The 26889-nt window shown below is 31.0% G+C and overlaps 2 protein-coding genes across 4 annotated transcripts in view; both read right to left on the reverse strand.

Annotated features, from left to right (window-relative positions):
- LOC129917785 (unconventional myosin-XVIIIa) overlaps nucleotides 1-26889 on the reverse strand; it is a 154438-nt gene that overhangs the window by 44463 nt on the left and 83086 nt on the right. The gene's annotated exons all lie outside the window — the stretch shown is intronic.
- On the reverse strand, nucleotides 3551-7326 carry LOC129917789 (uncharacterized). The gene has a single exon (XM_055997947.1). The coding sequence runs from the start codon at nucleotides 6208-6210 to the stop codon at nucleotides 3664-3666; it is 2547 nt and encodes an 848-aa protein (XP_055853922.1). The 5' UTR covers nucleotides 6211-7326; the 3' UTR covers nucleotides 3551-3663.

Raw genomic sequence — 26889 nt, forward strand, 5'->3', positions numbered from 1 at the left:
ATTGACATTTCCTTTTATAATTTGAAATAATAATAAATGCGGCCAAAAAAATTTGAAAATAAATGCATTTTATATTACGACCAAGTTTAAAAAACGACATGTTAAAATTTTTTCAATAATTTTTTTTTTCAAAAATCTGAGTTCAATTACCATTCTTTCAAAAGCCGTTCATTCAATTAACTTAATTTTAATTTTACATATATGACTAAGCTTCTAGCTTTTAAAAAATGTATATTTGAATATTGTAGGTGTTGCCGTTGTGTTCAAATATTTTTTTTTGTGTTTGAAGTCAATTAATAAGAAAATTGCATCTATCGCTTGAACTATGGAAGATTATCCCTCACTCCCATATATTTTTTTTCCTTGAATTTCCTAGACAATCTTTTGGCATCAATTAATTTATGAAATTTAAGAAAAATTTTTGAAAAAAATTTGTTTTTGTTCACAAAAATCTTCAATTGAATTTAAAAAATCAAAACGGCAACACCGGCAATTTTTAGTCTATAGACTTTAAAGTATTTTTAATTACCGACGTTTGAAAAAAAAGATCATCAAAATCTAAGCTGTTCGGCCGGGTTCCCTAATATTGCCAATTTTTGAGCTTTAGTTACTCCACTATGAAACATTCTGAAGAAATATAAAATATAATTCTGAAGAAACTTCATTTCTATCACAATTCTTTTAAAAATTGAGCCCATCTAAAGAGATTCTTGTCTATTTCGTTTCCTACATAATCCAGCACTGTCCAGTCTATCACAACGGCTCGCCGACTATATTTTTAATGCACTTCATACATATAGTGACTTTCTTGCATAATGAGCGTGTTTTTTTTTTTGTTGAAATGTTAAACCGAATAATCAACACAAAATAAAGTAAAGTTCGAAGAAGACGCTGAAATAAATTATTCTACTCGTACGTCGGACATCAGAAGTGTTTATTATGATGACTTATATTTGACAGTGTTTATAGACTCGAATTAATATGGGAACCCCTTTTTTAGCTTTTTTTTCCAAAAACAAAAAAAAAAAAAAAAAAACACAGTAGTGGGAAAATGTAAACATTTGTTTATTTTTTCTTTATTGCCTCTTTAAATGAATGACTCTCAAAAACGTAGCTAATTTAAAATTAAAAACAAAAAAAAAGGTTCAACAATCTATTTTGATTGTTTATTTATTTATTTCGATCATTTAGCTGATGATCTTTTTTTTTTTAACTTCGGATTTGTACAAACAAATATCAGAGAAGTTGAATGTTGTTTGACACTATTTGTGAAGTGTTTATGTTTTGGTTTTAAAATTAATAATTGTAATCAGCAGAAAAAATCACGTTTATGAATTATTGTTTACTTTGATTTGAATATTCGTGACTATTTGTATCACTTTCAAAATAAAATTTATTTTAGATATCTACATTTACATGTATTTTATGTAAGTGGATTTTTCTAGATAATATTTTTTAAATAATATTTTTTAAATAATATTTGTGTTTGGTTATTTTGGAAGAAATATTAATAAATCATTATAGAAAAGCTGATGACTTTCTCAGGGCGTTGAATCTCAATTGAGCGTGTGAAAAACTTTAAAGAATTAAAAACAAGATTTTAAACTACGGGTATGAGAAATTTCAATGATTTGTTACTACAAAACCAAGATTTGATTGATAGCTTTAATGTAACAATAATAAATCAAATTAATAATTTAAAAGCTTATAAATATTGTTTTGAGAAAATGTATTAAAAATATGGCCCTTTGAGAAATTTGTATGGTGTTTTTGGCATTTTAATGACAAGTTGATTTTCACACTTTTAATGCAAATGAGTCTTGATTTATTGCATGTGGGAAAGAGAGTAAAATAAAAAGTGGTCTAAAATGTTTCTGTACATTTAAAGCCTCCTCTAAGATCGAGTGTTTTCGTAAATCAAAAGTGACATAGTACATTTCCAACTAACTATCAAATGTATAATTTTAAAATAAAATATTCATTCTAAGAAAATTAAAGTATCGCCTTAAATGGCTGTATTACGTTTTACGAAGAAAATTGTTTTTTATTTAGCACTTGTTTTTGTAATGAAAAACTTTTGATATGTTTGCGTTCACTTCTCATTTTTGAATTCAATGACTATTTGGTTGTAAAGAAATTTTTAATTTTTTTCACAAATTGTTTTTAAAGTTTTTGACAATTTTGTGGGGTTAAATTACTTTTTTATAGCTTCAACAAGTACCTATTAATTTTGTGTCAGAAAATCAAGGCTTTAATCATTAAGATAATGAAGAAATCCACAAAAGTTATTTTGATCATGCAACGTGTCTCTACAAATTCACCCTTCCTAAAGTGTTGGACAGATTTTCTTAAAATTTTGTACAGAAGATTTTTTATTTTCTAAAAGTTGTTTAGTGTTTAGTACTTCGTTTAAAACGGACACCGCTCTTATTTAACATTTTTGAGGTATTAGAACGAATTTGATACAAAAATTCACGTGTTTCTTTTGGGATAAGATCTACCTTTTGATTATATTTTTTTTTTCAAAGATGTCAATAAAGAAAAAAGAAACAATTGGATTTTTGTATCCAAATCAGAAAATATAATTTTCAGAAAAAAATGCTTGCATGAAAAAAATCAATTTTTCGAATCAGGTCATTGAATTGGTAAAGACCTGATGAAGATTCAGAAATGTAAAATCTTTCATAATACGAAATTATTAACAAAAATTAAAATGCATCTGAAGATTTCTAAAATTCAACTTTGTCTTTAAGCAATCAAACAAAAGTTTTATACAAAAATTATAATTTTTAAGGAAATTTTACTCGTTTTTGTTTTTTATATTGTTGAATATTACCTGCTTCATCATCAACAAACAAACAAAAAAAAATTGTTTTTTTATAAAATTCTATAAAAATATGAAAATCCAACTACAAAACTACGATTATTATTATTATTATTGTATAGAATCTATAAAAAAAGCTGAAAATACCAAGCCAAGCAGAACCAAAAGAAATAAAAAAGCAACTTTTTTGTTTATAATTTTAATATTTTATGTTTTTATTTAGAAAAAAGTTATCTTAAGAACTACTTAAATATACATTTTAAAAAAGATTTAAAGAATAAGATTTTATATATAAAAATAAGAAAAAGCTATTAAGGCATATAAAGCAGAGTATAAGTAAAAAAAAAGCTATTAAATTATAAATTATTCTAAATACAAGTTAAATTATATTTTATTTTGTTTTTATTACATATTTCTTAAAAAATCTACGAAATTATAAATTAATTAGATATATAGATAGGTTTAAAAAAAAAAGGCCAAAATAATTTTAAAATTGTATTATACATTAGCTGGTGCTTTTGAAATATGGTTTTAATTTTTTATTTTAATATTCATGAAAAAAAAAATAAATTCTAAATATTTAACAGATTAATTAATGAAGCATAGAAAATTAAAGTTATTTTAAAAATTATTAAATTAAGGAACAAGAAATAAAAATATTTATGGTTTTTTTTTTCAAAATAAAGCAAAATGTTCTAAAAAAAAAAGCAAAGAGAACACCCAAAACTTTGTATTACCAGATTCTTAAATATTTCGTATCTATCTAAGCTCCAAAATAATTAAACTTAAAACTAATTAAAATTAACAACAACCAAATTTTTTCTTTTCCATATTTTTGTCTACATTAACCGTAAAATTACCTCTTTACTGTAAGTTGGAAAAATTTCAATATGTGTCTGGATGCATTTAACTGGTTCTACTTCAGCAATTTTCATTGCTTTGCAAATTTTTTTTGACGATAACTGATGAGGTTGTTGATGATGCTGCTGCTGTTGCTGTTGCTGGTGATGATGATGAAGCATCTGCTGTCGTTGAAGGTGGTGGTTACTGTTACTGTTGTTAGTTTGTTCAAATTTCTCCAAAAGTTCACTGATCTTTGTCGATGCTGCCACCACAACACGTTGCTGTTGCTGTGTTATTATTCCTGCCAGATTATTAGTAGGAGTCGGTTGTGATGGTGGAGGAGGACTTGATTCCTTACAGCTATCACTGCTGCGACTACTGCTTCCACAATCACCGCTAGTGATTGTGAGTAGTTCATCATTTTCATTCGATATGTGTCCAGAATCATCCGAGTCATGATCAGAATCTGGATATAAATCTTTGTCAGGAAGTGGATTGTCCTCGAGTTGTTGCATAATATCGTTGTTGCTGTTGCATAATTTATCGATTAGAATTGTTGTTGCGGTTGGGGGTTCGATTGTGGGCTGTTTGGTCTTGACATTGACAAGAAGTTCAGCATGTTCTTCAGATGTTTTACCCAAGATCGGGGGAATAATTTTACATGATTCCAAACGAGGGAATTTAATAGATTCTTCCTTGGCATAAAGTAGTTGGGTAGGTGGTGGTGGTGTGATGATTGGTTGAGGGGCTATTGTACCATCGACAGTGTCTTGACTTGGAGATGATTGTTTCTTGACGAGTTCTTTTGTGTTATTTGGAGACATTTTTCCAACGACAGTCTTTTTCTCCTTCGATAAAACTTTTGCACTACTTTGCTCTTTGATTCTTGCATAACTTCGTGGTGAAATTGATGATTTTTTCGAAATACTTCCTGCTGGCGAAGTCGAAGGAGTTTTTGACTTTGAAACAGTTCCAATTGTAGATCGATTTTTTCGATCGATCTTCGTCGTTCCAATAGCTTCGACTTTTCTCAAAATTTCATGACCTTTCTCAAGACACTTGTCCAACAACACATCACTACTTTGCTGTTTCCTTAAGGGTGCTGTCGAAATTTTCGATGAAGTAATCGACTTCTTCAAAGAAACTTCACTACTTGCTGGTTTAATAGTCGATCTAGAAGCAGAACTAACTTTTGGTGTAGTTGATCCACCACCACCAATTCGATTGAGTGAATGTGGAGTTGAAACTGCCGACGAAAGATTCCTACGTTTGACCAAATTTGAAATCTTCGGTGTAGACGATGTAGCACTGTTGAACATTTTTGACGGAATTGGTGACTTATCGTTGATACTTTTGACCATTTTACTCACACTTGGTGGTGATCTTGACTTTTGTTGATTAACATCACAAAAACTATTACTTCGACTGCTCAGAGACAAGATCGATGAAGATTTCATTATTGGAATTTTACTTCGACCACCAGCTGCAATAGACTGTGTCGAACCTGACATATCCCAAACACTTTTTGATCGACCAGGTGTGATCTTTCCCACAGAAGCAGAAGTCGGTGTGACTTTGGCTGGTGGAATTGCACTTCCGACAGATTTGTTAAGACCCGTGTAAACAGGAAGCTTACAGTTTTCGATCTTCTCCAATTTCTTTCCAGATTTGGCGAATTCTTCGAAATCTTTGAGATTCCATAGACTCTTGGTTGTATTGAAATTACTGGGCTTTCCCAAACCGATTGCAAGTTTGCCAAGATCATCTCGAGGATCGGAGATAGATTTCTTCAAAATACAACGAGACTCGATAATACTGCAAGTCTTTGATTTCTGAAGCTTCTTCGGCGCAGGAAGAATACTCACAGGTGTTGTTTTTGAAGAACTGACCGCAGGAAGTGATTGATTCAAGGACGTCGATTTGGAATAATCCATACTCTTCGGTTGTTTAGTTTGAGTAAAGTCGGTTAAAATTTTGTCGAAATTTTTCAAAACCGCATTCAACTTGGCTTCGTCATGAGCGACTTTTTCCAATTCTTCAAATATTTCGTCTTCAAGAGAAATTTTCGAATCGTTTAAACTAAGTCGACATTCTTCGTCACTGTCAACATAGACAATACTTGTAGAGCCATTTGGATTTGACGAAACAACTTGAATATCTTCATAAATTGAATCTTCTTTAACAGCTGTTGAAGGCTTGGGAGGAGAACTTTTTACCATATCCTTTTTTCGATTCTCTTTGATTGGTGAAGTTTGAACAGATTTTGTGACGAATTTTGACGATTTCGACACCGATTTGGACTTGGATTGAACATTATTTGTCAAAGGTGTAAATTTTCCATTTGGTGATGAAGATGTCAATCCGGAAGATGGTTGTTTGGAAGAATTCTTATGCAACTTGGCTGTGATTTTTGGCGGAAGATCTTCGATTTTATGACGAATTTTTGTGTAGAACTTTTGAACACCTTTTGTTGTTGATGATGATGTAGGAGGTGTTGATGCTGGCGATGAGTGAGAGGTTTTACGTGATTTTCCCAACTCCATTTTTATTTATAGTTTTTTTTTTTTTTGTTAGAATTTTTTCAAGATGTAACATAAAGACTTAGATAAACAAGTTTAGGGAGATTGTGTGAATCTGTCGAAAAGGTACCGATACCCTGTTTATTCACTGAGAAGAAGCATATAAAAGGTATCAAGTTACTTGACGTTATCGCGCGTCATACTATTCTCGAGTCTCTAAACACCGGGAAGACACGAAACTGGGTTGGAATAGAGCTATCTATCTACGTTAAAGAAGTTTGTCGATATGCAAGACTTAATTTACATTTTCCTTTTGTATCTTTTCTTCACTATTAAATCAATCAATTAATTCTGCATCGATTTAGATGCATAAAGTTACACTCAAGTTCACTCGCGCATACAAAAAATACAAGAAGAAGAAGCTTCAACCATGATGGTCGGTAAGTATAATTTCAAGCTCAACTTGATCAAAAGTCGGAAAATAAAAGTAACAAGTGTGACGATTTTTATTTCAAGACGTTCGAGTGGTGTTAAAAATGTTTGCTTCATATAAGACCGACGCTGTTGAAGTCTTTCGTTAAACTGAATCGAGTTGGTTTCAGCTTGTGGACAGAAACCAAAGTAAAAAAGAGACACTTTGTGGTGGTGCACGCGTATGTTCCACTCGATGCGGGTATCCGTTGGTTGGTTGGATGGATGGATGAGGTGCTTATCATCGTTTCGACAAAGCCTATGCCATAGGCTAAGGCTGGTAGCAGTACAAGAGCTTAGTTAGAAAAAAAAGAGAGGCGAGAGAAAGAAAAGAAAATACCTAAACATGCAGGGGAAATTATAGGATGGTGGAAGAAAAAAAAAAGTCAGACTTAGAAAATCACGAAATAAAAATATGATTGATGAATGAAGAAAGCCAAGAAAGAAAGAAAACAGAAAAAAACCTTCAATATTTTAAAGAGGTTTGATGAAGCTTGTTGCATTTGGTTTGATTGTTTTTCTTTTTTTCGGAACTTTTCTTCTTTAATAGTTCGATGTATATTTTGTTCATACTTTTCAATGAAAGTATACCTATTATGATTATATTGACGGAAATGTGCATTTCTATCAAAGTAATTTTTCTGATAAGAAGAGGTTTAATAGTTTTGTGTTTACTTAAAGATTGTGGATTTTTGTTTCGTTTGTGCGGAGGCTGCCAAGAGTGATTGAAAATGTTGAACATTTTGATTTGGATTTCAATGTTTTAAAAATTGACATAGGACGGCGGATTGGGATTTATTAGTTTTGACCCCGGAACTTTTCAAAGTTAGCGTTTTCTGTCGCCGAGACTGAATACAATGGTTCGGTGGAGATATTTGATCTACAGCATTTTAACAATTTTTTCACAAAGTGTCATAAAAGTCCAAAGAAATTTAAGTATCAATATTTTTGGTAAATTATATATAATTCTGGAACATTTTGTAAAAAAAAAATAGTGCAGGAGTTTCGGTTCAAAGGCTCCCATCAAAAATACCCTCAAAAACATGTTTTTGACAGCATAAAGAAATTGCCAAATTTTGGTCCTTTCTTTCTGACTTGCAAAACAGAAAAAGCTTCATTTGAGATGGTCAGTTTGGGGAAGACTATTGATCAACGTCCTTTTAACTAGATTTTCATCGAAATTCAGTTAAATCTCCTAAAATTCCGCCATCAGAATATTTGGAAAATTTGATAATTTTGGACAGATTAGAATTTAAAAAATAGTTGAGGGGTTACTGGTTGAAGTCTTCCATAAAATACAATCTCAAAACTACGATATGCGATCAAAGAAATAGGATATTGTAAATCTATTGATACTTTAATTGCCAAATTTTTTACTTTAAAATGGGGAAGACTTACGAGTATTTTAAAAAAGCAAGTTTACTGGAGACTCTTGATCAACAACCCCTTCATATGCTTTCTAGAAAGTTTCAACTAAATCTAACGAAATTTTGGTATCATTTGAGAAACTTCATCAATTCGGACGGATTAAATTTCAGAAGTTGACATTGGTTGAAGCAGGACACTTTGTGCTATCATTTCCGAAATTAAATCAAAATGTTTCCAAATTTTGGTTTTAAAAAGTTTTTTAGAAGACTCTTTTTGATACTTTGATAATTTTAACGAACACATGGGAGCAAATTCTTACCTTCTAGACTTTTTGAAACACTTAACTTAAATGGAAAGTTGTTTTCCGGGTGGGATTCAAAGTACATATAATAATAATAGTCTCCACTCACGCATTTTATCCATCAATATTATAGAGATATTCTAACAAAAAAAACTCAATCACTGAATCTTAATTAAACTCAAACAAAGAATGTCATTAAAAAATCTGAAGTGTCAAGGTTATGATTGTTATTTAACAGACAATTCTAGTGGGCAAAAAAGTATTAATTTGTTAAAGAAAAAAAAATCTCAACTTATAAAAGATAATCATCTCATCTCCAAGTCAAGTGACTTGGTGACTTGGCGAGTTAAAAAACCTTGTCGTCATTAATAAGACAAGACAACATGATAATTTTTTTTAATGTTTCCTTGCAGTTTATCAATTCTTCTTGTTTCCCACATAAATTCTATCCCCCTTTTTATCCGTAGCCCGTTGAGAGAGAGATTAAAGAGAGTGTCATTAAGGGCAACCCCTTTAAGCCAAGTAATTTAACAGCTCATTGAAGGCACTACCGCAACTATACACGGGGGTCAGTGGTCTTAATTAATGCATGTTAACTTCAAAAGAGTCTATTTCCCACTTTGAGAGTATATAATGCCGGAGGGAAACTTCAACAAAACAATGAACACCGCTGCCGCCCACCACTTCTACTCGCTCGTATAAGTTGGGAACATCAATTAAATCATACTCGCGTAGTACTACACTAAATTTACAGTCAGCTGCTCGACATAATTACGGCTTGTCTCATTAATGGATTGCTCACCCCATTTTTTATAGTTTTTTTTCTTATTCTCTTTTATTTATTATTTTTTAAAAGTTAAAGTAATTTATTTGAAAAAAAAATCATAACGAACAAAAACTTCCGGATTGAGAGATGGAGTAGGAGTTTCTGTGATTGAAGTGCAAGACACTAGTTTATATCTCTCCCTCGGAATCTCTTGTTTGATGAAGTCTACGACCTACGATACGAATATTGATTTTAGTCTGGGAAGAGGTGTTGTAATTTTGCGGCATTTGATTTTTCAGTTAGTGATGGAATCAACCTTACTCATTAAAAATCATTAATCGTTAGTTTTGGAATTAATTTTATTGGACCAAAAATAACGGTACTTGTAATATAACGATTTTAGTAAAGTTGAAATTACTCGAAAACGGCTCCAACGATTTTGTTTAAAAAATTCAAATTAAAGTTTTAAGACAAGGTCTTTCTATCAATGAAAATTTGTTCCAAAAAACATTAGTAACCCTCTGTCGGCACACGGGTGCAAATTTGGCAGGACAAAAATTAAAAGTGGTCACAAAAAATTGTCTTTATAAGGGTGAAAATACATTTTTTTTTTGAATTGTGAATACAATATTCGAATTCCTCGGAATATTCTACATCTATTTCATATATGATTCTCTATAAAATAGCGAGACCGAAAAAAGTTCTAGCGACATGAAAAAGTATAAACCAAATTTGCAAAAATGAGGTGTGCCTACAGAGGGTTAAAGGTACCTGCCGTAAAAGTTTTTTGTTTTTTAATCCGATTTTCTCCGAAACTACTAATTTGATTTTAACGAATTTTGTTTTTGTTAAAAAGCATTTGTATAATTTTAATGTAAGCCAAAAATAAAATTTTGAAAAAATTAATTTTGAAATTTTTTTTGAAAAATCAAATTTTTGAAAACCGGACATTACATTTTTTTGAAATTTTGGTTAGATGTTGATTAGTGATTTCTAAAAAATGGCATTTTAATTTCTTTTTAAAAATTTTTTTCCAAAAAATTATTTATAAAAAAATTGTTTTTTAAAAAGTCCTAAATATTCTAGCAACTTGAACCCTAAGAGCAAATTCGTGCGACCCAGTCGTGCATTTTATTTTATATTAAAGTCGAGTTATAATGAAAAGTTTGATAATGTCAATTTTGGGAAAAGTTTTCAATAACAATGTGCAAGTCGAAATTCTTGACAGGCGCGCGAATAACTGTTTCGCCCTATTTCGGACCCGAGAAATCCATTGGCATCATTAGTTTTTCGATTTATCGGTACGACTTCGAACAAAATTTTTTTTGAAAGATTTTCAATTATTTTGAGAATTTTCCACTTTTTTTAGTCATTTTTCATCCAAAAACAATATTTATATTGTTAATAATTCTGCTCAAACGTTATTTGCTACCAGTAGAAAGACATTTTAAACAATTTTGAACAATTTATTTGAAAATTTAGTGATTTTTTTTTTTAATTTAAAAAAATCGAAATTTTTTACATTGTTAATCGTTTTTTATCTATTTTTGTTCTCTTTTGCACAAATACATTGCATGTTTTCCATTAAAAATTAATTTAACTGTTAATTTAGTGTTGGTTAAACTTCGACAGTCTATCGATAGCATCGATAACAAAAAATATCGAGTATATCGATACTTCACAAAACTATCGATAGTTTCAATACTTAAAAATTATTTTACCACAAGGCTACCGATATTAATTTGTTCAAAATTGTTTATAATGTCTTTCTACTGGTAGCAAATAACGTTTGAGCAGAATTTTTAACAATATAAATATTGTTTTTGGATGAAAAATGACTAAAAAAAAGTGGAAAATTCTCAAAATAATTGAAAGTCTTTCAAAAAAAATTTTGTTCGAAGTCGTACCGATAAATCGAAAAACTAATGACGCCAATCGATTTCTTGGGTCCGAAATAGGGCGAAACAGTTAATCGCGCACCTGTCTCAAAAAAATTTTTCAAAAAACTTGCACAGTGTAATATGATTTTCCATAAATTTTAATTTTGCATTTGTTTCTGGACTAATATTGTTCACCAGAACTCAACATAAAAAAAAACGAAACGTTACAGACTCATTGATTTAGATAATATTTAGCACAAAAATGCAACCCTACCTCTCAAACTATCAAAAGTACACGAGAGCTAATTAAGTACATTTTGAAAAATAAAAATGAGGCGTGCGTGCATGCATATGCACATGATCATGATAATGATGATGATGCACTAACCAATCTACCAAAACAACAACAACAACTGCCAACTATATTATTGACTCTGGGAGAATATAAATTTTCTAGCAAATATTTGAATAAATTAATTTCCTTCGAATAGTGTGAGTTTTTGTTCACATGTTTTATTTTTTCTTCTATTTTGTTTGTTTTTTTTTTTGTGTTTGGTTTATTTTCTCGTGACCCTGTTGCCTAGTCTCTGAGTAAATAGAGGAACTTATTGTATAAGGTCTTTGGTATTGAGGTTCTGTTCCTATTTTTTGCAAAAGATTCTAGTTTTAGTACCAAAGTACATCAGCAGAGACGATGATGATGAAGAAGATCATGCTATGGGATTGACGTGGAAGTAAAAGTATGTAGGTCTTCAAAATGAGAGATGATCAAAAGTTCAATGGGAAATTGGGTTTTGAGGCATAAATACTTCGGATAGTGATAAGGCTATTCATTCGATGATAAAGGAGATTTAGGGTAATTTTGTTGAGGTTTTAACAATTATGGGCTTTTAATATATTTTCCAGAAATTTTTTGGGAAATTTCGAAAGTAAAAATTCAGATAAAAGATATCGAAATCCTAAAATTAACTTAAAAAAAAAATCACATTTTTCACACATATTTAATGGCGAAAAACAAACCAGTTTAGCGGAAATTTTAATTCTCAAGAAGTATTAGATTACTTCGCAAAAATCACCATTTTCTCCGTCAAATTCACTGTTTCTTTGGTAGATCATAGATTATTCGGATTAATTTACTTGCTTATGTAAAATCAAAGTGAAATCACAGGGTTTATCCAAAAAAGTTAAGAATAATTTCCATAAATCAGGAAAATCCCAATTCGATAAGATCACGAGTTACAGTATTTATAACACCGGAAAAAATGAAGGATATCTCTTTAAAGGTGTCGCACTTTTGCGATTTTTATTTCGGTATACATTGTTGGTATATTTTTTTAGGTGTTGGTGGGTGACTGCTAACGGGATAGACACCAAAACTTATTTATTTCAACTTGAAAAGTAAAAAAAAAAAATGAGATAGATTTTAAAAAACTGATAACTGTCTTCGCATTCGAACATTGATTTCTTTCCCGATATAGGCACACTTCTTCCATTCTACCTGCAGAAATAATCAAGTCCATTAATTTAAAACTCCTCACAAAGTACGAGTCTAGCTTCAAACCAACCCTGTTTTAAACTTATTCTTAGATTATTTCAAGGACTTCAAGTTCTACTCGCATAAAATCTACAAAACCACCATCATTCTCTCTGTACGCACACCTGAATCGCTTATGGTGGTCAATTTAAAATCAAAAAAAGAAATAATAAAAAGCAATATCAAGACAAAAGTGATTAATATCATCAAAGTAGAAAGATGGTGCAAAGGCATCAAGTGCATCAAAAAAAAAAAAAAAAACTAAACTCAAGACACGCACAGCTTCTTACAAAATCGATAGCCAGAACACGAAAAGTAGCCAAGAGACACCTGAGTAGGATCTACAATTTCGTTGATGTGCTTTTGCCCTTGGTCTTATTCATCGGCTTTAACAATGAAATCTTCAGAATCCAGACCAAGAACAAGGCTAATGTAAAAATGATGATGATTTTGCTGCAAAAAAAAAAAGATACATAATTTGACTCCTTGCGTTCTTCAACATTTGAAGAAAACAAAAGCAGCTGCAAAAGCGAAAGGATTGGGGATTGATGGATTGATGCGATAGGATGTAGATGATGTTGATGATCAAATGAATAAGATTAGGGAAACCGCATTTTTTTGCTCATTCGTTTGTTCGTTTTGTTGGTCTGTTGGTTGCATGGAAAAATAAATAATTGCGCGTTGTAGCAAGAGACAAGTGCGCGCAATTTTTACAAGCTTATAATCACATGTGAGTGATTGGCATGAATAAAGAGTAACTAGCACCAATGCTATAGCTTGCTAGAGTGATGGTTCCGATCTTATACTTGCCATCAACTGTCAAAACAATTTATCCACAAAAATGGGCTTTCACTTGATTATAATTCTCTCCTTTTTTATTGTGATGAAGATTGAATTATTATGTTACTGCGAAAGTCTGTAAACTATGAGGTGCAACAAAAAAAAAAAAAAAGAAAGAAAAAAAAAATCAAATTTGCACATTCGGATGTATTTTATGTTTTTTTTTTTTTTTTCGTTTTTTGATGAATAATCATCACGTTCGTGATTTATTTTCAGTTTTTTTCTTATTTTGATTTGTTTTCTTTAAACTGAAGGCCAAGGTCTAGGCTTCACATCTTTTCTTGGGCTTGATTTTCCATTACGTATTCATTTCATGAGCTATAAGTTTGACAAGTGATTTTGATTTGGGTTTTGGATTTTTTTTTTGTATGAAATAGGGAAAGTAGGTACTTGAGATGCAGTTGAGAGATAAATATTTTATTAAAATTACTTTCATGGAAGTTTTGGAATATTTGCAAGTTTTTCCAAGTCAACACCTTTGAGATTAAAGCCTATTTAAAAGATTGTTCGGGGCAATAAACTTAGGAGGATACAAAAGATCCGTGATTATGTTGTAAACAGTGATTTTGAAGAGTAAAGTTGCTAACTAGTTAAAATTAACCTGGTGTCATGAAAAAAAAAAGAACCGAACAAATATCAGAGTTCTTCGGAATTTTTCGAAGTACCTAATTCGCGATTTTATTAGAACATCAATTGATTTCAACGCAGAAAACAGCATTAAAGCGACACGGGTCGTTTGAACGCGACACTACTCGAAGTGTCTTGCACTCCAAATGCATAAATGTTCCTTGGGGTCTAAATAGAAAGAAAAAAGCTTTTTTAAAGTCTTCTATCGAGCTATTCGTTTTTTCCGAGCTTAATTAGTTATGAAAAAACGTACTTTTACGCACTTTCATTCACGGTTTTGTTAATAACTCTGTTAATAATAATGGTAGAAACTCAAATAATGGCTCTATTTTTAGAAGAAATATGACTCTTTTTAACCGCGTTTCAATCAAATTGGTGTCATTTTTAGATCTTCAGAATCTAAGTCCGTTTATTTTTTCTGCCCTATTCGATTTCACTAATCAAAAATTTTTTTTTTTAGAAGTCAAGGTATACTTTTCTAATGGTTTTTCGTATGCTGAACTCGAATCCAAAGTCAAAAAAATTCCATCACATCAAGTTTTTAAGTAAGAAAATCAAAAATACCCTTTTTTAACAGTTTTTGAGGTTATGTCCTTTTGCGTGATAATTTTTTATAATTAAATTTGTAGCGGTTTCTTTAAGAACTAAATTTCCAAACGAACATAATATTTTTTGCATAGAGAATATGCACCAAACATGTTGAATTCAACTTAAAATTTTTCAGAGAGGAAAAGAGATATTAAAAAGATTTAAACGGATTTTAAAAGAAGAAATTTAGTTCTTTAAGAAACCGCTACAAATGTAATTATAAAAAATAGCTCGATAGAAGATTTTAAAAAAGCTTTTTTCTTTCTATTTAGACCCCAAGGAACATTTCTGCATCAAAAAATTTGGAGTGCAAGACACTTCGAGTAGTGTCGCGTTCAAACGACCCGTGGCGAGTTAACAGTGGTACAACCGTGTTTAACCATAGTTTAAAATAAAATTTAATTTGTTGCAGTCGTACCTGCCAACACTTTACAATGTATGATTAAATTGTCACCTCTTTTTCACAACAAGTTGGCTGCATATCATCATACATACATATTTTGGATCCTACTTTGCTGATGCCCCAGAGGGTGTAATCGTGTAAAATTTAAAATCAAAAAATCTCTTATATGACACCCAGACAGCTTGTATTTAAATAAAATAATATGTTTATCTCTCAAAAAGTGGTTATTAGAGGTCTTAAATCGTACAATGTTGAAGATGAATGTTGCAAAAGTTTACCAGCAACTTGCAACAACAACAACTACAATTATTAAAAATGAAGAAAAAAAAAAACAACAACACAAAGCCGTTACAAGTGCGAGGTGAATTATTATTATCCACATGCATTATGCATATAGGCATAGCCCACATAGGTACGAATCGAGTATATGCATCATTTCATGGTACATTGAATATGCAACAAAGCAACAAACATAAAGCTGATGTAGTAGCAAGTCAAAATAGCCAACAACCATTATGGCCTCTTTGCTGTGTACAAAATAGCCGACGACGTCGTCGATCGTCATCGTTCGTCGTCGTCAACATATCAGCTTTGGAGAAAGTCAATTATTCTTTAATAATATCGATTATAAATTGGTTAAGACGGAATTCCGTTAAAACTTCCCCTCAAGGGAAAAAAATAAAAATTGAAGGAAGGCCTGCACTTTATCGAAGTTAAAAGAAAAAATTACATACAATCCAGTAACCACTTTTGAGTGTTGGATAATCGTGGGTTATTTAAGGCTTAAACTGCCAACAAATGCTATTAAATTAAATTAATTTGATTTGATTGTAGTTGTTTTTTGTTTCGGTATTTAGCTCGTGGGAAATGGAAAAATGCATTAAAACAATGTTTCGAAAAGTCTACATTAAATAATTACATAAATATGAACCCTTATAAGAGAAGAAGAAAGCTTAAATTATCGGACTCAAGACTTTTTTTCCAGAACCTAAATTAATATTCAGGCTATACACTCTTTCCAAAATTGTAGATCAAGTTCAATAACTTACAACAGAAAAAAAAAATAACAAATTCTAAAAAAAGAAACACTTAACTAGCTGTTAATTGACTATTAACTTGTTAATATAAATAAACAGGTCAAAAAATAAGGAGTGATAACCTAATAAATTGTTCCGTAAATAGTTCTGGCCAAAATTATTTAATTTTAACGTGGTAACTGACCCATTTGTTTTTATCGAAGCTATATATGTAAAAATCAAAATAGAATAGAACGACCATTTGGCACGTATTTATTTTATATGCAAGTTTTTTTATTGGTAGAAGACACGAGATTTTTTATTGATCTAACAGGTGTCTGAACTTATTTCTGCAGGTTTTAGTTTGAATATTTAAAGTATTTTTCTAATCACGTTCAACTTTGACAAAATTATGTTTTGAGTGTATTGAAAAGTGTAAATAAGAACTTTCCAGTAGAGTAGAACAAATTTCCAACGGTTTCAGCAATGGACAAAATAATAATGACAACGATGTTTAAATGATATCAAATCGAACTTTTTTATAAACTTTTTTATCACAAACTTGAAACCATTTTCAGTTCAGAAGTTTGTACGAATTATTATAAACTTGTGGACAAAATTAAAGGACCAAACAACTTACAAATACAAGGGTTTTTTAACTCTAACTTTTAACCAACTTTTTTTTCGGTACAACGATCAGTTACTAGATATCGTGACATCAACATTTTAATAAGGTAAAATATAGGATTTTCGCAAACAAAAATCTTAAACGACCCCGGAATGTACAGGGACAATTTTGGTCTCAAATTAAAGGCAACGTTGAGCTCCTTGTGAGTGAGAAATAGTTTCAAAATCATTCATGCGAAAATCATTCAAGAAAAATAGGTACATTTGAATTTATGTTCATAATGTTCCATCATAACTTCTTAATTAATGGTCGTAATTTGGCAAATGAGGTATCGCTGGAAGCGTTTTGCTTATTCGAGAGTTATTGGCCCATTGATAAGTGATCACTAGAGTGGAGAGTTGTAAAGGACGTAGTCAATTCAAATGGGTTTAAAAACTCTCAAAATGTAATTTTTCGTGGAAAACCCGCATTCTTTAGTGGCTTCAAAAGAATGTCAAAAATGAGACAACAAAAGGTGCAAAAATTTGTCTTTTGGTGAAACAAAAAAAATCATTAAAACTGTTCAAGCTCAAATATCTCAAATGAATGATTTTGAAAGAAACACGTTTTGTAGATAATCTACAAGTTTTACACACAGTATTTCGATAGTTTTAACCATTTGAACATTGTAGGCAAAAAATGTTTTATTTTTTGTTGGTAAAAAATTGCTGTTTGGAAATATTGACCTATGGGTCATTTAATCGTTACGGTTGGGACACTTCTACAATGATTTCATTGTTTTTCTTGCAAGTTCTACAAATAATTGCACAAAATTAAGAAAAAAATTAACGTACAATTTGTTGACTAGACATTTTTGAATCTAGACAGGATTGTTACGGGTGGAACCAATCTATTTCAATTTTTTTCTTTAAAAGATTGTCTGAATATAAAAAAAATTGAGTTATAAATGTCACGGGTAGGACAAGTGTGAAGTGCTCTGAAAGATGAGTTTTTTTTAATAATTTTCCAGTTTAGTAACAAGATCAATGGATTGAAATAACTATTTTTTTTCAAATATTTTTTTTCAGTCAAGCAGTCAAATTTTTCAAGGAAAAAAATACCATTAATACAAAACTGTTCGAAATGTAACAAATTATCTTATAGATACTCACATAATAATATATTAAAAATGCATAGCACAATAAAATCAATATCCACATTTCTTATTTATAATCAAATATTTTCATTTTGTTTGTTTTATTTTTGTTTATTTATTTTGCAAGTTTTTTTTCTATTTTTTTTTTTTGTTAATTTTCCGACAATAAAACTACAAACTATAAATATAAAAAAAAAAAAAATAAAAAACATGCACTTGTTTCGTTTCTATTCAAGTAAAAATAGTATCGATTTTCAATAAAAACCAAAACACAACACAAAAGAAAAGAAAATTCCAATAAAACAAATTAAATAATGTATCTTTTGCCAGGAGAAGGAAGAGAAGGAGGAAAACGATGAGATGCATCGGATAAACCGCATCTTGTTGATTATTTTTTTTTATTTATTTTTTTATTTAATGAAATGGAAAGCGAATCACACGCACGTTTTACAAGCTCTCCATCAATAGATTTAAAAGATTCCAAAACAAAAACAAACAAAAAAAAACAGATACAAATCAAATCGAAACGAAACGAAATAACGAGAAAAATATCTTATCCGGCGTTGTGATGGTGGTTGTCGTTCGTGCTCCTAACCTGAACTTGACCGTAAAAAATAAATAAAACGAATGCCAGATTGCGATATGTGGAAGGAAGCAGCACCAATTCTGGAAGTGGGGATCGGATGATCAGCAGAAAAACCATTTCTTCAAGTTGTTTGCCAATTTCTATGGGAGACGTACGAAGACGATAAAAATCAACAGACGATATCAACAACAACAACAAATCTGGAGCGTCACACTCAAGAGATGAAATGTATCTTTTTTTTTGTTATTTTGTTGGATCACACGCTAGGGTAAATGTGTCTCATTTAAGTGACAATGCTAGCGCGAGACAATAGATGGTGTCGGCGTCGTCGTCATAGTCATCGTCATCGCCTCGATGTAACCTACCACTTCCATCTCCAGCTGCAACAGAGCAGCAAAGGATCTTGTAGGGGCATCAGCAGCTATCTGTGTATCTGTATCATCGGGGCATCAGGGATTTGTATCTAGATCTAAGGTTGCATAGTCTCTAATCTCTGCCATAAGAGGCGCAAACGTATAGATAAACTGTCACATATACGAAACACCAACGACAACGTCAACCGACGACGACAACGTTTTCACATGAGAAATCGATCCTCGCCAAAGACGACGCGCTGGTTTGCACGTTTATTGTTCGTTCAAGCCATGTGAGCTAGCTGCTGTAAGCAATTGAAAAGAAAAACGCAATTGTTTTTTCATCTTCGTGTTAAGAAAAAAAAAAAAAAAAAAAAAAACACTACAACAGCAACAATCAGGGAGGAAAAATAGTAAGTAATTGGCATACAATGAAAATCTTGGATGCAAAGTAGCTAAGCGTAAAAAAAAATATCTTTCTTCCTTCAGCTCCAGACCCCGAGGCAGGAGTATCTTCTTCTTTTGCACCGTCTTCTTTTTTTTTTGTGGAAAATATATCTTAAAGAAGTGGACGATGATGCTTTTTCAAAGAAAACCATCAAGAATTATGTGTGTATTGTGCGGGTATCAACGAGGGCTATTGTAATTGTAAAGATAATCGTGAGGTGGAAATATTATGGTTATTATTGTGAAAAAGATTGTTAAACAGCAAAAAAATAGAGGGGTGGTTCTGACAATATATTAATAAAAAGCAGACATAAGCATTTCCGTTCCCAGACAAAATCAATTGTAAAACTTTTTTGTGAAATTTAAAAATTTACAACCCACAACTTTACTTTAATTTTTTCAAATGTGTTTAGTTTATGACTTTTGCCTATAGAGGGTCCAATATTCAATTTAATGTGACCTTATATAGTCTTTAACCAGCGAACGAGCAAGGCGCTTCCAACGATACCTCATTTGTCAAATTATGATAAGTGCTTTAAACGTTATGAGGGAACATATGAAGAGCTTCTTTCAAAATGTTTTTCGCCTTTTCTTATATTACTGGGTTATAGAAAATATAGAAAAGTTATGATTGGTAATAAATTGAAAAAAATCGTTCAGTTTGTATTGCGCTGAATTGTGTTGACGCACAACAGATAGGTGAGAGAAAGGTTTGTGTATAATTTGAAGGTAACCAACTATTGCAAAAATTTAGTTTTTAATCTTTGAACGATAGTAAGTTTCGCCAAAAAGTTGAATTGTTTCTTATTTTTAAGTGCTGAATAACGCCAAACGCCTTAAAAAAAAAAGTTAGAAAGTGAATCTTTTAGCATAGTTATCAACGTATCTACGGTGCGTATATTTATATTTTAGTTCTCATTACTGAAAGGTGCTAAAAGGTAGTAAAAATGTGAAATTATTATTTGTTTTAATGCTGAATCGTACTGAATTGCTTATAAGGGTATTTTGTTTTAATAAGAAGTTGTAGAAATCATTTTCAAATCAAGTCTTTTGGAAGTCGTTATGTTTTCATATAAAAAAAAGTTGGAATTACTTTTGTGCTGAATGATTTTGAACTGTTTTATCGAAAATAGAGATTTGTAATAATGCCGAATACGAACTGCTGAATACGTTCTGTATGTAAGATAGTTAAGCAGAACATTTAGGCAGACATTAGAGGTATAGTGAAACTCTGCACAAGTTATAGTTTTCATCGGAGAAATGTGCCCAATGTTTATATGTATTTAATTTAAAATTATTTAAATTTTTAATGCCGACTAGCGCTGAATGACTCTCAATAGTTGTTAAAATAGAATTTGTTGATAAAATATTAAAGTAAATAAGTCACGAAAGATTTTTAAACTAACAACGCTGACTAGCGCTGAATTGCATAGAACTGGGACTCTCACATCATTATGGAAATGGTCAAATTAAAACAGAAAATATTGGCAATCTAGTTCTGTAGAAGTAATTTAATTCCATGGATAAAAAGTGCTCATTGACGGGAAATAAATAAAATTGTTTTAATTTTCAGTGCTGAATAGCATGAATGGTTGTAAAAAGATGTTTATAAAAATGTGTTGAAAAGAAAATAAATTTTTGCAAATGCTGAATAGCCATAAACATTGTTAAAATTTTCCGAAAAAGGACGCTAAAAGTCCCCATTGGTGGGAAATAATTAAAATCGTTTTGATTTTCAGTGCTGAATAGCGCTGAATGTTTCTAAAATCAATGTTTATAAAAATTAATTTGATAGAAAACAAATTTTGATAACTAACTACCAAAAAATCGTTCAGTTTTTTTTTTAGAAAAAAAGGTTACACATACACCACAGTGACCGTTAAAGTTTAAACTTTAAATCCATAAAATGTTGGTATAGCTGATCAAATAAACTTCATGAAATAAACGCAAACAATATCTAAACTTTAAAAATTTACATTCCACATGCAGCATGGATACAAAAAATGCTTTAACTAATTATGATTCCTTTGAATTCATGATAATCGATTTGTGAAATAATTTATGTTGGCTCGCCGGTAGATAAATAAAAATAAAATAAAACATAATATCCTCATCACAATATAATGTATGTAATCATTCAAGAGTCGGAACACATTTCGAATAAATTATTCAAATAAGTTTTGAGGGTGGATGTCACTCGTCGTCGTCGTATACCTAAATTGCACAGACATTAAACATTTTTTTTTTGTAAGCATAAATTTAACTTTGTTTGTTATTGTTGCAGTTTGATGAAATGAAAATTAAAATTTTGAATCGAACAATGTGTCGTTATAAAACATGCCTATAATAATGCCCATAGCTTTTGATTGACACTCAAATCAAATAACTGACAGTTAAAATTTTGAATGTTTGTCACATTGTCTGGTGTAAAGTTATACTAATAGCTTTGGAAGTTGGGCGTGGTGGAATGTTTCTCCAACTACATAAACAGACAAAGAGACTAAACAGACACACGCGTATGTAAATTTTGTCAAATTTGCACTTTAAATGCGTCGAATGACTTTTTTGTCTACTGATTTTGAATAATGCCTCCATATAGACTGTAAATTATCATTTCCTTTTTAACTGGGGACGACAAATATTTGTCAGTTGGCTAATTCATCATGAAAATATGTGAGACGTGTCACTATCGCTTAGGTAGTAAAGAAGACATTTTTTTTTCATAATTTATTCAGTATGGTCTGGTTGTATGGATAAAAAATCCTGAATAAAATCAAACTTTGGATAGAGATTTCTTGGGAACAAAGCTTGCCAAGAATGTCTGCTTTGCAGTGCTGAAAAGGTAATAATTTGCCAATGACAACCAGCTTCAAAAAAGTTTCTGATCAAAAGACTTCCGGTATCTAAGCCGCCTATTATGGTCCATTGATTCAATATTTACAGTTTGCATAATAAAAAAAACATCCAAAGTAAATACATTTCCGAAATACCCACTTTCAGTGGGTTAACCGACACAACAAGTTGAAGATTTTTCACTTCACTTTCCCTAGTTGTAACTAGTTAATCTCTGACAGGCCTTCAAGAGATGTGCAACCATCCAACAAAACCGTCCCGTCCCGACCAAACACAAACCGAATATAGTTAAAATTTTATTACCGCATTTAGGGAAACACAGTTGCACATTTTTATTGATTGGATGTTGCATGATGGGCATAAATTTTTTTTTTACTTGCGATATAGGTACTATAGGGCAAGTTTAGGATTCGTAAAAAAAATCGAACTCGAGATAACAATTTTACATGACATTACGATGATGGAGAATGCCAAAAAAGTGGGTCCGGCAATTCTGTCTGTCTGTCTGTCTGTCTGTCTGTCTGTCTGTCTGTCCGTCTGTCTCTATCTGGAGCTGCAGCCTAAACGAGTGAAGTGATTTTCTTCAAACTTGGTAGTTAACAGTTTTTGGTGATTCCCTAGAGGGGAAATTGAAATTTTTTTTTTATGACCAAAACTAACGGTACCTGCCATATAACGGAAATAGAAAAGTTAATTTTTTTCAAAAACGGCTCTAACGATTTTGATTAAAATTTTTGTGTGTAATACTACACATAAGGGCCAACTTTTTAAATAAAAAAAATATTTTTTGTACCGTTATTAACGGTACCTGTCATAGAACGGTTTTTTTCGTTTCTGAATATCTCGTACAAAATTAACCCGATTTAAATGAAAATTTTTATACAAAAGTGTGTTAGTAAAGATAATATTAAAATTTTAGAAAATTTTCAAAAAACGCATTTTTGGTTTTTTAAAAAATATTTCAAAATTTTTTTTTGAAAAATCAATTTTTTGAAAACGGATCAATGAAAAATTTTGAAATTTAGTTTTTATGTGTAAATTAATTATTTCTTCAAAATGGCATACCAACTTTTTTTTTGAAAAATGTTAAAAAAATTTTATATATAAAAAATTATTTTTTTAAAAAACGGCTCCTACAATTTTCAAAATTTTTTTTCTAAAAATACTTTTTTATACGAGAAATAAAATGGCATATTTGTTTTTTTTTTTAAGATATTTTAAAACGGAGTTTTATTTATTATAAAAACAGATTTAATTTTTTTATACTACTTATGAAATTTCTTCAAAATATCGAATTTTAAATTTCTTGAATAAAAAGCTTTAACATTATAGTTACTTTAAGCATAAGAGCAAGTACGTGCGACCCCAGTCGTGCAATTTATTTTATTTGGGGAGAAAAAGTGCGAAATACTGCCTTTGTGAGGAGGTTACCTGCCATAAAACATCTTTTCAAATAAATGTCAATTTGATGAATTAAGACCTTTTTTTATGGCCGAAGTAGAAACTTGAGAGTTTTCCGCATTTGTGTATATACAAATGAAAGTGTCTTGTGTGGAATAAAGTAAGGGACTACAAAGATTATGATGAGGCACGTCTGCCGATGGCCGTCAGCTGATAAGTAACTTTTCACCTGTCAAGATGAATGCATTTTTGCCAGTTTGACAAGTCCACCATACTCCAAAAATATAAATAAAAAAAAATGCGGGACACTTCCCCGAGACAAGTATAGAGTCTTATCGGTTAGGCTTGTATTACGTCGTCAGCGTCGTCGTCGTCTTCAACAAGCAGCACAACATCGCCTTAAACCACCCAATTCCTTTTTGATGGAAAGTGAAAGTGCGAGTGCGCACGTTTTGCGCCGGAGCGGGTACAAAATTGACTATAAGAGACGCGACGCATTGACCAAAAGATTCCTCTGTTTTTTTTTTTTTTGGTTTGTGTCGTCTTGTACAATGTTATGGGACGTGTCATCAATGTGGAGTCTCTTTTTATTAATTTTATTTTTTTTTTAACTTGTCGTTTGGAATCCTCTCGTCTTTGGTGGAACAACAACCTCGCGCAATGGGTTAAACTTTCTTTTACAAAATTCTGAAAAAGGTGGTATGTGCTGGTAATGGTGGTGGATAATATTTTTACTTGGTACGTGCCTCAAGTGACCCATTGTTTTGTTGTTCATGGAAGATGGAGATGGATGAATGAATGGGTATTCCATCAATCTTGGGATTTGGATGTAAAAAACAAAAATGGAATCTCATTGAACAGGTACATGCATTTTATTGCTTTGGAACTTGTTTTAATTCTTTTTTTTTTCGAATTGAAGGATGTTTTAAAATGAGTTATGACATCGATATGAGGTATTAAGTGAGCAACCAGGATTACGGGGTTTTGAGATGTAATGAAAGCCACTTCAATATTAAAGAGATATAAAAAGTTGCTTAGTGTAAATAGTTAAGCTGCCAAAGTGATTTTCTATGACTTAAGTTTGTAAATTATTATCTTTACGTCTAGTTGGTCGAATGGATAAGAAATGGCTACCATTAGCGTTCAAAAATGCCCGGATTATTATTCAGCTTCAGTGTTATTAAGCTATTCAGATGATAAATTCTTTTAAAAAAGTTGACAAATATATTTATTCAATGCCCTGTTGTCTAAAACTTCCATTTACCACCATTTACAGTTATTCAGCTTTTCAAACTAAACCATTTCTTGCTGATTGGTTATGAAAATTTGTTTTCTATCCATTAAATTTGTATCAATATCTTTTTACATCCATTCAGCACTATTCAGCACTGTTAATAATTTGAATTTATTCCTAATGAGCACTTTTCAGCGATGTAATTAAATAGCTTCGACAGAATTGGATTCCCACCATAATCATTTTAAGAAAGATGTAAGAGACCCAGTCCTTTGCAATTCAGCGCTATTCAGCGTTAAAGTATTTCGCGACTTATATATTTTAATTTTTTGTATCCAAAAACTCTATTTTAACAACTTTATTGTCATTCAGCAACTTGAAATATTTTCCAGAAGTTTTAACCTATATAAACAGATATGTTTTGTAGAACTGAACTGCCAAAATTGTCTGCTTAGATTTGTAAATGTAAAAAAAACTCACACCTTTTCAATTCAGCCATATTCAGCGTTATTAATTTAAAGATTTTTAATTACTTTTATGCCTACTGTGAATTTTCGTATACACAAGATTTTTGTACAGCTGTTTTGAGTCATTCAGCGCTATTCAGCAGTGAAAATCTAGTATTATTTGAAATATTTTCCACAATATGGAGATGGTGGAAATCTTAATGAAATTTTACTAAACCCTTAATAACGACCCATCTGGAGCGATAAACTGAAGCGCTATTCAGCGTTTGGTTTTGTATGACTTTACTGAAAAATTTGTCTATTCAGCAACTTGAGTTATCATTCGGCGATGTAAACTGAAAGATTTTATATGACTCGAATAAATGAAAAAGTTTGCTGAATAACCTTTACAAAGTGATTTTGCCATCATTGAAAAACATCTCTTCCAAAGAATACAGGGGTATCAAGAAACGAGTACGAAAGTACAAACTATAAATTACTCACTGCTATCATTACTTCACTAATGAAATGATTCTAACATTTGATGATCAAAACTGATAACTAAATCACTATTCCCCTCCTAGAAAAAATCAAATCTATTTTTTTTTTTTACCAAAACCAATGGAAATCTTCAACGAAGTGAAGAAAAAACTTGTTTTTCTCATTTAATTACTTTCACTCTTCTATATCTTCTGAACATGATGATCATTTAACATCACCAAAGATGTTTAAAAAAAAATAGCAATAAATTAAAAAAGTAAATAAATGAAGGAGCAAAGAAAAAGTACCATACCCGATACCAACCAACTAGTACTATGTACTTTTTCTTCTTTTTTCTTCTTCTTTGGTGATCTTTGAAACAAGTGGCTATAGTAGCTGTACAACTTACTTGGATAAATGGAATCCAGTTGTGTAGTTGTCCTCAGGGCAAAAATCATGAAGAATCTTGTAATAAAGTTAAGCATCAGAGAGTTGATGATGGTCAGTTAACATGGTCATATCCACACTTTTTAAAAGAAGAATCAGTACTAAAGTCTTATACAATCTTTTTTAGCTTCTTTTTTTTTGTTTTTATTATAATAGATTCACATTCAATCAAGTTTTACTAGTTGATTAGGTTTCATCCATATTGGCAATGGCAACGGAAATTTATCTAAGATTGGATTTTTTTTTTTTTTCTTTAGCTTTGCTGGTTCAAATTTTAACCACACACATCAGGACACGTCTATAATGCATGTAGGCGCACAAAGTTGAAGGCTTGAGGATGATAATGTAGGATGGGTTGTTTTTAATTTTTGCTAAACATCAACAACATTAACAACTGGATTTTCCATCAATATCGGAAAGGACTGGAAAGTCTCCAAGTCATGAGCTGTGCAGTTTGCTCGCAAAGCAATTAACCGATAATATGATAATTGTGATTAAATATTGCAAAATTATTTTTTTTTTTTGTGGTAAGTCTACGATCTATAATATTTATTTTTGTTGTTGTTTGATGATAGTTTCCGTTTAATGGTGATTGATTTTGTTATACTTTCCGCATGAAAAATAAAATTAATATTCAAGAAAATACAGAAATGGGGGGTGTGGTTTAATTAATTTCTATTCATTTTGTTTAATACTTTGTATCATTCAATATCGTCCATTTTTCTATTGAAAGCAATAATGCATTTTGCCTCTACTCTGGTCTGCCGTGGCAGACACAACGGGACCAAGTGTCTTCAATAAATTGTTAGCGCAACATGTCTCAGCCATTTTAATCGTTTAATGCTCAGCTTTCTGACTAAAATTAAGAGTATCACGTTATTCCTCAATGAAATAAAAAT

This window comes from Episyrphus balteatus, chromosome 4 (genome assembly GCF_945859705.1).
Source record: "Episyrphus balteatus chromosome 4, idEpiBalt1.1, whole genome shotgun sequence".
NCBI lineage: Eukaryota > Metazoa > Arthropoda > Insecta > Diptera > Syrphidae > Episyrphus > Episyrphus balteatus.

Excerpts from the sequence above, each read along its gene's own strand:
- LOC129917789 (XM_055997947.1), bottom strand. The coding sequence starts at position 6,210 with ATGGAGTTGGGAAAATCACGTAAAACCTCTCACTCATCGCCAGCATCA.